This window comes from Coregonus clupeaformis, chromosome 8, assembly GCF_020615455.1.
Source record: "Coregonus clupeaformis isolate EN_2021a chromosome 8, ASM2061545v1, whole genome shotgun sequence".
Taxonomy (NCBI): Eukaryota; Metazoa; Chordata; class Actinopteri; order Salmoniformes; family Salmonidae; genus Coregonus; species Coregonus clupeaformis.
In genome coordinates this window covers 43,237,601-43,251,370 of record NC_059199.1, presented here as the reverse complement: position 1 = coordinate 43,251,370, position 13,770 = coordinate 43,237,601, and the positions used below count along the sequence as shown (strand labels likewise).

The 13,770-nt window shown below is 45.0% G+C and overlaps 1 protein-coding gene across 5 annotated transcripts in view; it reads right to left on the bottom strand.

Moving 5' to 3' along the window:
• Positions 1 to 778: 778 nt before the first annotated feature.
• The window catches only part of LOC121572090 (epsilon-sarcoglycan), a 36,485-nt gene continuing 23,493 nt past the window's right edge, over positions 779 to 13,770 (bottom strand). For 3 of the 5 annotated variants that reach the window (XM_041883993.1, XM_041883995.1, XM_041883991.2), the window contains 8 exons: positions 9,640 to 9,838; positions 7,486 to 7,648; positions 6,645 to 6,859; positions 6,046 to 6,072; positions 4,196 to 4,381; positions 2,611 to 2,654; positions 2,018 to 2,061; positions 779 to 1,636 (listed from right to left, as the gene is read on the bottom strand). In XM_041883993.1, the coding sequence (XP_041739927.1) occupies positions 1,586 to 1,636; positions 2,018 to 2,061; positions 2,611 to 2,654; positions 4,196 to 4,381; positions 6,046 to 6,072; positions 6,645 to 6,859; positions 7,486 to 7,648; positions 9,640 to 9,838 (929 nt within the window). In that variant the 3' untranslated portion in view covers positions 779 to 1,585. The remainder of the gene's footprint in view (positions 1,637 to 2,017; positions 2,062 to 2,610; positions 2,655 to 4,195; positions 4,382 to 6,045; positions 6,073 to 6,644; positions 6,860 to 7,485; positions 7,649 to 9,639; positions 9,839 to 13,770) is intronic. The other 2 variants (XM_041883994.1, XM_041883992.1) reach the window with 2 other exon arrangements.

Genomic DNA, 13,770 nt, shown 5'->3' with positions numbered 1-13,770 from the left:
TCTTTCTTAGAACAGGACAGTGGTGGCTGAGCTGGAAGAGATGGGTCTTTCTTAGAACAGGACAGTGGTGGCTGAGCTGGAAGAGATGGGTCTTTCTTAGAACAAGGACAGTGGTGGCTGAGCTAGAAGAGATGGGTCTCTCTTAGAACAGGACAGTGGTGGCTGAGCTAGAAGAGATGGGTCTTTCTTAGAACAGGACAGTGGTGGCTGAGCTGGAAGAGATGGGTCTCTCATAGAACAGGACAGTGGTGGCTGAGCTAGAAGAGATGGGTCTTTCTTAGAACAGGACAGTGGTGGCTGAGCTGGAAGAGATGGGTCTTTCTTAGAACAGGATAGTGGTGGCTGAGCTAGAAGAGATGGGTCTTTCTTAGAACAGGACAGTGGTGGCTGAGCTGGAAGAGATGGGTCTTTCTTAGAACAGGACAGTGGTGGCTGAGCTAGAAGAGATGGGTCTCTCTTAGAACAGGACAGTGGTGGCTGAGCTAGAAGAGATGGGTATTTCTTAGAACAGGACAGTGGTGGCTGAGCTGGAAGAGATGGGTATCTCATAGAACAGGACACAAGCTGTGGCCAAAGACAGACTCCAGTGGCAGAAGATAGTTACTGCCTTATGTCCCAGCCGGGACGAAGAGGACTAAGGAAGTAGCTCATTTAACACAAGCTGGAGAAAGACAAAGAGTGGGCCCTCCTGACCTGCCACAGATGACTATAATATTTGTGCTGGGGGCCTGGTGTTACAGTTGCAGCCGTTGGAACACAATTGACACCAAACAGAAAATGTAAACAAAATGTATTTTTACTGTTATGATGTGACAGAACAGTTACACATACATGATCAGACATGAAACATAAAAGCATCTCTCTGTCCCTCTAAAGAGTGCAAGGCCAGTAAAAATACAAATATATCGTTAATGCCATATCATTTCTAGAACAAAATATTCAAAAAATATCAATTTTAATATTCACTATTAAGCTTGTATACACACATTCATACACTTAAACACGTACAGCCGACTACTGATAAATGCAACTGCTTGGGATTGTGGTGAAAGTGTGCACACAAAAATATGTATTATAAATTATGGTTCAGTGCCTTATTCACAGGCACATCAACAGATTTTTCACCTTGTCAGCTCAGGTATTCGGACCAGCAACTTTTCAGTTACTGACCCAATGCTCTAACCGCTAGGTTACTTGCTGCCCTAAAGAGCACATGGTTAAAAAGATCAATGAATTGGGACTGAAAAAAATATTACACTTCAACAGAGCTTGCACTAATACTAAGTGCACTTATCAGGAGTCTACTGTACTCTGCAACACTCGCTCACATACATAAGTGCACATGGAAAGACAATAGCGTTGAGTATGAAAGCACTGGTGGGGCATGCAAATTGGCACAGACGTAGTGTACGTCCCAAATGGCACCCTATTCCGTACATAGTGCACTACCCTATGGGCCCTGGTCAGAAGTGTGCACTATATAGGAAATAGGTTGCTATTTGGGATGTAGACATAGAAAAACACTTGGCTAAAAGGGACACACCCAGACAGAAAGCAGCTCCAGCACTCTGGGGTTTCTCTCTCGTCACAAATTCACAGCTTCAGCCACTTTCCTCTCCTCAGGAATACCATTTACCTAGAATGGAGAATAAAATACATTGCATAATATAATTTATTGGGATATAATGAAAATATAGATTGTTTACAGGTTCTGAGAGGGAATATTGTCACTACATTGTAACTAGTTTACTACTGTGGAAAGATGAGGAGGGCCCTCAACCAACGTGAGTCGAGGTGCAACCCAAAAAATTTGATCATCATTGAGTGAATGCCAAAATGTCCAACTCATAATAGTTGTTTAAATAAAATAAGATGTTTTTAATGGTGAGCGAGCGTAGCGTTGCGCCTTCTCCTTTTCAACTAGTTTACTACTGTTATATTAAGTGCAAAATAACATATTATCTCCTATAGTTGAGAATGATTCATTTAAACAACAACATCAAACCAGTATACTTGCCTCCAGTCTCCGAAATGTCGACATACAATAATTATCTCTATCTCCTTTGTTAGCAGTAAAAATAACAGACAGAGCAGTGATTTAGACAGAGCAGTTAGTAAAACAGAGCAGTAATTTAGACAGAGCAGTGATTTATACAGAGCAGTGATTTAGACAGAGCAGCGATTTAAAGAGAGCAGTGATTTAGACAGAGCAGTGATTTAGACAGAGTAGTTAGTTAGACAAAGCAGTGATTTAGAGCAGTTAGTTAGATAGAGGGCCCTCTTGCAGTGCATTGACATGCACACAAGGGGGAGCCACAGTCTAGTTAGACAGTCACTACAAAACAGCAGGTGGGTGGAAGAATGTATTTGGTTGAGGTGAATAAAAAGGAAAAATCAGGAAATAACTATTACAGTCAGCATTAACTATGTTATCAGAACTGAGCCTCCATGTTATTTCATCTAAAATGTGATAGGTTAGATGATTGAGGATGACTATGATTAATCTATGTCCAAGGTTGTCATGTTACTAAGTGAGGGCTTTATCTCATACATTTTCATTGGTCCATGAGATATTAGACCAATCATACACAAGCAGGACTCAATACTAACCTGATGGCTGTTGCTGTGGTATCTGAATCTGGTTCTGCAGGTTTCTGAAATTAGAGAACAGATTATAAGAGCATTTGTATAGCATTTATAGCAATGTTATAGAATGTGTCTTCTATAATTATCATGGGAAAGCATTTTTACTTGAAACTATTAACAGGACCCCCTTGCTCTGGTTTTCCTGAGCTCCAAGCCATGCCATACTTGAAATCATATGACAGATTTACCATTTAGAGTTTAAACCAGTGTTAATCTGAGCGCTTTGACAAAAGTCTCACTATGCTGGTTGTAAACATGGTTTAGCTCAGTACGTACTGTATTAGGACAACATTGTGCTTGTGTGTGTGTGTGCGTACGTGTATTGTGTGTGTGTGTGTGAGAGAGAGAGGTGTAAGGAGAAAATAGAATGTGTGTATCTGTCCTTGTATGTGGGTATTTCTACATGTTTCCCTGCATGTGTGTGTTTGGACACCCCAGCCACTCAGTGTATTTGGACACTCCAGCCACTCAGTGTGTTTGGACACCCCAGCCTCTCAGTGTGTCTGGACACCCCAGCCTCTCAGTGTGTCTGGACACCCCAGCCTCTCAGTGTGTTTGGACACTCCAGCCTCTCAGTGTGTTTGGACACCCCAGCCTCTCAGTGTATTTGGACACCCCAGCCTCTCAGTGTGTTTGGACACCCCAGCCTCTCAGTGTATTTGGACACTCCAGCCTCTCAGTATGTTTGGACACCCCAGCCACTCAGTGTGTTTGGACACCCCAGCCTCTCAGTGTGTCTGGACACCCCAGCCTCCCAGTGTGTTTGGACACCCCAGCCTCTCAGTGTGTCTGGACACCCCAGCCTCTCAGTGTGTTTGGACACCCCAGCCTCTCAGTGTGTTTGGACACCCCAGCCTCTCAGTGTGTCTGGACACCCCAGCCTCTCAGTGTGTCTGGACACCCCAGCCTCTCAGTGTGTTTGGACACTCCAGCCACTCAGTGTATTTGGACACTCCAGCCTCTCAGTGTGTCTGGACACCCCAGCCACTCAGTGTGTTTGGACACTCCAGCCACTCAGTGTGTTTGGACACTCCAGCCTCTCAGTGTGTTTGGACACCCAAGCCACTCAGTGTGTTTGGACACTCCAGCCACTCAGTGGGTTTGGACACCCCAGCCTCTCAGTGTGTTTGGACACCCCAGCCACTCAGTGTGTTTGGACACCCCAGCCACTCAGTGTATTTGGACACTCCAGCCTCTCAGTGTGTCTGGACACCCCAGCCTCTCAGTGTGTTTGGACACCCCAGCCACTCAGTGTGTTTGGACACTCCAGCCACTCAGTGTGTTTGGACACTCCAGCCTCTCAGTGTGTTTGGACACCCCAGCCACTCAGTGTGTTTGGACACTCCAGCCACTCAGTGTGTTTGGACACCCCAGCCACTCAGTGTGTTTGGACACTCCAGCCACTCAGTGGGTTTGGACACCCCAGCCTCTCAGTATGTTTGGACACCCCAGCCACTCAGTGTGTTTGGACACCCCAGCCACTCAGTGTGTTTGGACGCCCAACCCACTTAGTGTGTTTGGACACCCCAGCCACTCAGCCAGGACTCACGTCTGTGTCTGCATCAGGGGCATGCTGGTTGTCTCGTAGTTGTCTGGGTGTATGGGGGGCACCACCTCCCCACTTTGGCTGAAGACAGGCAGGGTGGAGAGGGGCCAGGAGATCTCCCTGTTTTTAGACATGCTCCGCAGCTCCTTGGTCGACTTCTGGATGGAGCTGTGATGCACTAACTGGATACTGAGGAGAGGACAGAGACCGATATAAAATAAATAAATAAATAATACATAAATAGATCTTAAGTCTTAAAGGGGTACTTCGGCATTCAGATTAACTCATGGATACCATTTGTATGTCTCTGTGTCTAGTATGAAGGAAGTTAGAGGTAATTTCACAAGCCAATGCTAACTAGCGTTACTGCAAAGACTGGAAGTCTATGGGTATCTGCTAGCATGAGGTAGACACCCATAGACTTCCAGTCTTTGCACTAACGCTAGTTAGCATTGACTCGCAAAACTACCCCTAACTTTCTTCATACTGGACACATAGACATAAAAATGGTATCCATGAGTTCATCTGACTCTGGGGAAGTAGATACTCATTGTATCCCTAACATCGTTGTATCCCTAACATCGCAGTCAACACGCACACTGTAGTGTACTGTACACACATGCATTAAGGTATACATTATAATATAAGAAAGACTTTGTAGACCAAAAGCATAAGGAGTGTTTCTCTTTGACAGGAGGAAACAGTTTTGTTGTTACTGTTGGTCATTTGCCATCTGCTGAAGCTAGTGGAGTTTGTTTGAGAGTATTTCTCCACTCCCTCTCATGCTGTCATACTAGCTGTTTCTCTCTTTCCTCTCTCCCTCCCCTCCCCCTCTCTCTCTCTCCCCACTCCCTGTCTCTCTCTCTCCCCCCTCTCCCTCTATCTCCCCCTCTCTCCCTCTGTCTCTCCCCCTCTCTGTCTCCCCCTATCACTGTCTCTCTCTCCCCCCTCTCTGTTTCTCTCTCCCCCTCCCTCCCCCCTCTCTCGCCCCCCCTCCCTACCTCTGTCTCTCTCCCTCCCCCTCTCTCTCTCCCCCTCCCTATCTATGTCTCTCTCTCCCTCTCTGTCTCTCCTCCTTTCGCGCTCTCCCTCTCTCCCCATTTCGCTCTCTGTCTCTTCCCCCTCTCCCTCTCTCTGTCTCTGTCTCCCCCTTCTCCCTCTCTGTCTCCCCTTCTCCCTTTCTCTCTCTGTCTCTCTCTCCCCCCTCTCTCTGTCTCTCCCCTCTCTCCCACTCTCTGTCTTTGTCTCTCCCACTCTGTCTCTCTCTCCCCCTCTCTCTGTCTCCCCCTCCCTCTCTCTGTCTCTCTCCCCCCCTCTCCCTCTCTCTCCCCCTCTCCCTCTCTCTCCCCCTCTCTCTGTCTCCCCCCTCCCTCCCCCTCTCCCTCCCCCCTCCCTCTCTCTCCCTCTCTCTCTCTCTCCCCCTCTACCTCTCTTTGTCTCTTTCTCCCCCGTTCTCTGTCTCCCCCCGCTCTCTGTCTCTGTAAACAACACTGGTCTGATATTTCTGTTTCAGCTACAGAACTATATACATTTTCCTTAACCACAGATGTAGGATAAGGTTACTGTATCTCCCAATCCTCCACCATTAGAGGTGGTGAACCAATATCTGACCCTGGATGTGCGGTTAAGGTCAACTTCCATTCTAACAGCTCCCTGCAGCTTTGAGCAGCTCATTGTATGACGGGATGTAAACACACAGATGACAGTATGGATGGACATGAGGATGTCACCATGGCGATTCGAAAGCAAAAGGTGAAAGGGCAAATTAATTGAAGGGGGGATCTAAACTAAGAGGAACCAAAACAGACCAAACTCAAAAGAAAATAAAAACACAGGAGAGGGTAAACACTTACTCTGCTGTTTGCATGTTTCTTTTATCCCTAGAAACAAAACAACATTTATGAATTAAATACTAATATTAATACTTAAAAGACATCCACACAGAAGCGAATGGAGAGCACGTGGTGTTGGATGGATGGATGGATGAATGGTGGGGGCGAAGGGACAAACAGTACTGCATGGACACACTGAGTGGTGGGTGGAGGGACACAGTCTCTCTCAGCCTGTAAATGAGGGTTGGAGTAGCAATATAATGGTTGATTGACCATCAATGTCATAATGATTATGCTAATAACCATCAAGATGAATATGAGAAATCAAAGCTGAGACAGAACAGTGTAACGTATGGAGAACATACATGGACCATAAGACTGGATGGTCATTGACAAGCTGTGTTTCCAGAATAGTAAACCTCTTGGCGTCCATCTATAGTGGCTAAGTACCACAACTAAACATCCCTTAACTCTGACTGGGCCTGTGACACTGCACTCAGTCAATCCCTCAGGATCTAAGAACCCCTACATGACAACTAAAAAGAAAAGTGTATGCGTGTGTGTGTGTGTTTTAATCTGTGTGTGTCTCTTTCTGTCAGAAGTGAAAGCAGCACACTTACACCCCTTCCCGCCGGCAGCACATGGAATAACCTAGGACGCTGAAGAGGACCATGGCCACGGCCGAGGGCACCGCCAACGTGATGAGGAAGTCAGCAAAGAAGTCCCTGCTCTTCAGAGACTCTGGTGGGGGGTTGTACTCCCCGATGTCAGGCAGAACCCCCGTCCCTGGGTCTGGACGGTTACTGTGGATCATGATCACCTTGGTGATGTCCACCTTGAGAAGAGAGAGGTTCAATCAGCACTTCATTTACTATAGATATTAGGGTGGCAAAATGTTGGTAATTTCCCCAAAATGTTGGTAATTTCCCCAAAATGTTGGTAATTTCCCCAAAATGTTGGTAATTTCCCCAAAATGTTGGTAATTTCCCCAAAATGTTGGTAATTTCCCCAGAATGTTGGTAATTTCCCCAGAATGTTGGTAATTTCCCCAAAATGTTGACGTTTTCCAGAAATCCCGGTTGGAGGATTCCCAGATTTCCTGCTTATTCCCTCCAGATTTCAGCCAAATACAAGCTCAAATATACCTAAATGTACTTTTTCTTATGACGATTGTGGAATGGCTTGTCCAAATACATTATGCTACTGTCGAGGTAAAAAGGCACATAGCTTGTGAACAACAATCAACAACATCTCAGAATCACAGATCTATAAAACAAAATGTGGCATAATTTGTGTGTGTGTGTGTCCGCGCACGCGCGTGTTTGACATCGTTTGGCTGTTTGGCATAGTTTGTGTATATGACACTACACAAACACAAACACCCTGTAATTTTTTAAAGGCATGGTCAGAGAACAGGTCAAGAGGTCAAGCCATGGCTCCAGGGTCCTGTCCAGTCCTCACCAGATTGATCTTGCACCAGTCGATGTCGAACTGGGCTCTGAACTTCTTGTCACAGCTGATGACAGGCTCCATCTCCTGGCTGCAGCGGAGCTGGTTGTGGGGGTTCTCCACCTCCCGCAGGCAGGAAGAGAACTGGACGTCTGCCCCCACCATCACATACACACTGGAGAGGGAGGCAGGGAGGTAGACAGTGGCTTATAATACAGGTGGCTGGTGGCCCCTTAATTGGGGAGGACAGGCTCATTGTAATGGCTGGAACAGAATGAATGAAATGGTATCAAGCACATCAACAATGTGGTTTCCATGGTTTCCATGTGTTTGATACCATTCCATTTACTCCATTCCAGCTATTATTACCTGTTGTGTGCAGGTAAGGTATGACAGACAGACAGTTAGTGGTATATCTGATAATACAGGTATAATGACAGACAGACAGTTAGTGGTATATCTGATATAATTGTTATGACTAGGGGAGTCTTAAGGCCAAGATGTAGATGTACAGTGCATGCACACTCACACGTGCACACGCACGTGCAGACACACACACACACACACACACACACACACACTGGGGAGGAAGGATTTTAACACCTCCTTTATCTACACACAAACACGCAAGCACATTAGAGGTAAAGGAGAGGAAGATTTAACCACTCACACACACTTTCACAATTCCACTCAGACTGACTTCCAATGTGAACCACATAGTGTTTTCCTCCTCCTGTCTAAGTCAGCATGGAGAGGTTCCTGATACTGTACTGTCAGGGTATCTTAGCCCTGCTGGCTGCGTCTTTCTATAGGGCTCTCCTCTGGAACCTTTTATCTTCCCAAACGGGGCCATGCATGTTACAGTATATTAACACCTTATGACAATTCATGTGGGTATTCATTCTCCCTGACTGCTACAAACTACCTGCCAGTGTCTGTCTGAGGCTGTAATGTCTAATACACTCAATGTGCTGATCTGGATCTCTCTCTCTCTCTCTCTCTCTCTCTCTCTCTCTTTCCCTCTCTCTCTCTCTCTCTCTCTCTCTCTCTCTCTCTTTCCCTCTCTCTCTCTCTCTCTCTCTCTCTCTCTCTCTCTCTCTCTCTCTCTCTCTCTCTCTCTCTCTCTCTCTCTCTCTCTCTCTCTTTCCCTCTCTCTCTCTCTCTCTCTCTCTTTCCCTCTCTCTCTCTCTCGCTCTCTCTCTCTCTCTCTCTCTCTCTCTCTCTCTCTCTCTCTTCCCTCTCTCTCTCTCTCTCTCTCTCTCTCTCTCTCTCTCTCTCTCTCTCTCTCTATCTCTCTCTCGCCCCCTCTCTCTCTCTCTCCCTCTCTCACTCTCCCTCTCTCTCTCTCTCTCTCTCCTTCTCTCTCACACACACTCTCTCTCTGTTCCAATTAAAGGAAACCTCAGCACGATGCGACAGTGAGACAGGCTGTACAGTGAGCAGAACGGATGGGAGTTTTTAAAGTGGTAAGGTTACAGTAAGGTTACCCATGCATTACATAAGCATATTTAAGTACATGTTTGTGTTGAAACTGATGCAAGAAAATGTTATGAACGTGCATATTCAAAATACAACACTTTGATAATGACTGTAGACAAGGCATTACAAAGCTGCTATAGTACTTTCTGAGGATGAATATTTAGGTAACAAACCATCCTGTTATGTCTTACATCTATCAAGCAATATTTAAATTCGTCATCAACCTCTCTCTTGTTTCTGTAAGGGCTGAAGATACTGTACTTGAAGTCATCGTCCGCTTTCAACTGAAGATACTTGAATTCATCATCCTCTTTCAACTGAAGATACTTGAATTCATCATCCTCTTTCAACTGAAGATATTTGAATGCATCATCCTCTATCAACTAAAGATACTTGAATTCATCATCCTCTTTCAACAAAAGATACTTGAAGTCATCATCCTCTATCAAACTATGTATCAAACTGCTCTGGTCCTGTAAGGGCTGCAGAGGGTGATCCTGTCCCTCACCCCTCTGAGGTTGTTGATGGGCAGGGGAACGCGTCCACCCCTGTCCAGGGTCGGGTGATGTTGATATGTAAATTCATCCTCATACTCTGCTAAACCATGTATTGAACTGCGCTAAAGAGGGTCACTCTCACCCATAGCGATATGTGTTTCTAATTCTAATTCTATTTCTACACCCTCACCCCTCTTTGAGGTTGTTTATGGGCAGGGGAACGCGTCCGCCCCTGTCCAGGGCTGAGGTGATGTTGATGGCGTTGAGGCGTTCGGGCTGCCACACGTTCTTCACTGCCCCCAGAAAGTCTCCCAGAACCTCGCTTGCCAACATCTCCTCCACATTCATGTTCTTTATGTAGAACTCTGCCTGGTACGGCAGTGGGTACTCTAAGAGAGGGAGGGAGGAAGGAAGGAAGGAAGGAAGGAAGGAAGGAAGGAAGGAAGGAAGGAAGGAGGGAGGGAGGGTGGGAGGCAGGGAGGGAGGGAGGGAGGGAGGGAGGGAGGGTGGGAGGGAAGGAAGGAAGGAAGGAAGGAAGGAAGAAAGGAAGGAAGGAAGGAAGGAAGGAAGGAAGGAAGGAAGGAAGGAAGGAAGGAAGGAAGGAAGGAAGGAAGGAAGGAAGGAAGGGAGACAGAGGGAGAGAGCGGGAGAGAGAGGGAGAGAGGGGAAGAGAGAGAGGGAGAGGGGAAGAGAGAGAGAGAGAGAGAGAGAGAGAGAGAGAGAGAGAGAGAGAGAGAGAGAGAGAGAGAGAGAGAGAGAGAGAGAGAGAGAGAGAGAGAGAGAGAGAGAGAGAGAGAGATTACCGATACAGAATCTGTTCATTTTCAGAAGTTTGTTGATTGATTTACACTGCTGTGAGTCCCGTATTGAAGGTGTTGACTTGATTTTTATTAATTGTCGGTTTGGTTTAGGAGATGTCATTATGGATATGTGAATGATATTCACCCACTCTTGAAAGAAATTGAAATAGGAGCTTTTGGGCCTTTTAGTCTTTATCAGGATTGGTTAGGGCTGTGGCGGTCATGGAATGTTGTCAGGAATGGTTAGGGCTGTGGCGGTCATGGAATGTTGTCAGGAATGGTTAGGGCTGTGGCGGTCATGGAATGTTGTCAGGAATGGTTAGGGCTGTGGCGGTCATGGAATGTTGTCAGGAATGGTTAGGGCTGTGGCGGTCATGGAATGTTGTCAGGAATGGTTAGGGCTGTGGCGGTCATGGAATGTTGTCAGCCAGTGATTGGTCAAGCAAATAACTGCTGGTCTCACGGTAATTGACCGTTAATTAACATAAACACATTTAGCATCTCCTGGCTTCCACACATAGCCTACAAGTCACTGATGCAGACCTTTGGAACATCTACATTTTAAAATGTCTAATAAATCCATGTAATATAGCCTACACCATCACAATAAATCCATTATTTATTTTAGACAGGTCTAAAGAAACATGATATGAAGAAAATGTAGTCTATTTCAGAAGAACAGAATAGCATACTCTGAGTTGTCTTTACTCTGATGTAGTCCTGTGTAGCTCAGTTGGTAGAGCATGGCACTTGCAACGCCAGGGTTGTGGGTTCGTTTCCCACGGGGGGCCAGTATGAAAAATGTATGCACTCACTACTGTAAGTCGCTCTGGATAAGAGTGTCTGCTAAATTACTAAAATGTAAATGTTAGGCCCTGATATGGCTGTGGGCTACACTAGTTCATTTAACAGACAAGATTTGCTTAGAATTCTGTGGCATTATTTTATAGTATGAAGAAAACAATTGAACATAGCTGAATAAAATTTGAGGGAGTGCGCACATGCAGCTATTCTGTGTTGAGGGGTTAACAAAGAAACAGGTCCTCCTATATGCTTAATTTAGAGTTATTTATGCAACTTTAGTTGTGATACAAACGTTGGGCTATATTTTTTAATTTTTAATACATTCTAAGGCTGCATGATGCGACTCTAATGATGATTTGAAAAAAGTTGCTTGAAAGGCATGAGCTCTGCTTTGTTTTTTGCACAGGCTGCACACACTTCATCAGTCTCTCATTCACAATTTGACAAGCACTTGATAATGCCTTGAATTTCCCAGTGGCATCCCCTTTGTGTGGCCATAATGACCCCTAAAACAAATCCATGCCTTTTGAGGCCAGTGGCCATTGTGCCCTTGGGCTGAATATAATAATTATAATCCCTTTCTCCTGGCTGAGTGCTCCGAAGCACCTCTCACGCACATGGCTCTCTTAGATAGCTCAATTCTTATTAACCAATGCCCGTCACGTGATCGGGTCCTTCTCACAGGCTACAAGTGAAGACAGACACATTGGGGACACAAATGCGCGCGTCCTTATCGAATTCCGAGGCGCATATTGAGTATGTTAGAACTGTCCACATTTACTTTTCATCAGCCAACAAGATGAGTAAGCCTAACGAACAGCAAAAGCACTAGCCTATGTCAATATACTATCCCCCATAGTACAAAAGTTGACCTATTCTATTCTGTGCGAGAAATAAATATTCCAAATATAGTCTGGGACAGTTGTGGGATGCGATAGATCCCAAATTAATATAACCACATAGCATCAAAAATACTTTTAAAAGCAATTAGGCTGACGCAACAGATCAGAACATTTAGCTTAAAATGTTGCTAAACTATTAGGGTATTTCTTCACATTATGCGCACACGGCAGTAGGCTATAAGCGTGAATGTTCCAAAATGCAATCAGTTAGTGGGAAAACACCATTCTCAAAAGTGACCGCATATCCGATTATGCATGTAATGCTTTTATTAAAAAATTGCATTTTTATGGTGAAAATGATCTTCCCCAAACGTTAAACTCATGCACTGTGTATGTATGCCAGTTAGGCTCTACACCTGTTGTAAAGCTGATTAATGTGCTTAATTTTAAGAAGTTATTTGGCCTGTTTAGTTGTGATATAAACCTTATCAAAACATATAGGCCTATGGGCTAGGCTACATGAGGCATGCGCTGTTTCTGGCCTTACTGCACACAAGCTGGGCATCATTCACAAGTGATAATATATAATTCACAAGTGATAGGCTAAGATTGTCACCCATCAGACTATTCTTGATTTAATCTTGTCTTTACATATACTAAATAATATATGTGTGACATTTGTTTTGATTTAGAATGGACCGTTATCATGCACCTGTCTCGAAACAGGGGCAGGGGGAAAAAATACATGTCATCTATGCACTTAAATAGCGAATGGAGGAGGCTTTTCCTATGGTTCATTTCATGCCAGCCAGGTAGGCTATACTCCTGTTGTAAAGAGAAGCAATGTGCTTAATATTAGGAAAGTTGAGAAATAAATATACAGTGGGGGAAAAAAGTATTTAGTCAGCCACCAATTGTGCAAGTTCTCCCACTTAAAAAGATGAGAGAGGCCTGTAATTTTCATAATAGGTACACGTCAACTATGACAGACAAATTGAGAAAAAAAATTCCAGATAATCACATTGTAGGATTTTTTATGAATTTATTTGCAAATTATGGTGGAAAATAAGTATTTGGTCACCTACAAACAAGCAACATTTCTGGCTCTCACAGACCTGTAACTTCTTCTTTAAGAGGCTCCTCTGTCCTCCACTCGTTACCTGTATTAATGGCACCTGTTTGAACTTGTTATCAGTATAAAAGACACCTATCCACAACCTCAAACAGTCACACTCCAAACTCCACTATGGCCAAGACCAAAGAGCTGTCAAAGGACACCAGAAACAAAATTGTAGACCTGCACCAGGCTGGGAAGACTGAATCTGCAATAGGTAAGCAGCTTGGTTTGAAGAAATCAACTGTGGGAGCAATTATTAGGAAATGGAAGACATACAAGACCACTGATAATCTCCCTCGATCTGGGGCTCCACGCAAGATCTCACCCCGTGGGGTCAAAATGATCACAAGAACGGTGAGCAAAAATCCCAGAACCACACGGGGGGACCTAGTGAATGACCTGCAGAGAGCTGGGACCAAAGTAACAAAGCCTACCATCAGTAACACACTACGCCGCCAGGGACTCAAATCCTGCAGTGCCAGACATGTCCCCCTGCTTAAGCCAGTACATGTCCAGGCCCGTCTGAAGTTTGCTAGAGTGCATTTGGATGATCCAGAAGAGGATTGGGAGAATGTCATATGGTCAGATGAAACCAAAATATAACTTTTTGGTAAAAACTCAACTCGTCGTGTTTGGAGGACAAAGAATGCTGAGTTGCATCCAAAGAACACCATACCTACTGTGAAGCATGGGGGTGGAAACATCATACTTTGGGGCTGTTTTTCTGCAAAGGGACCAGGACGACTGATCCGTGTAAA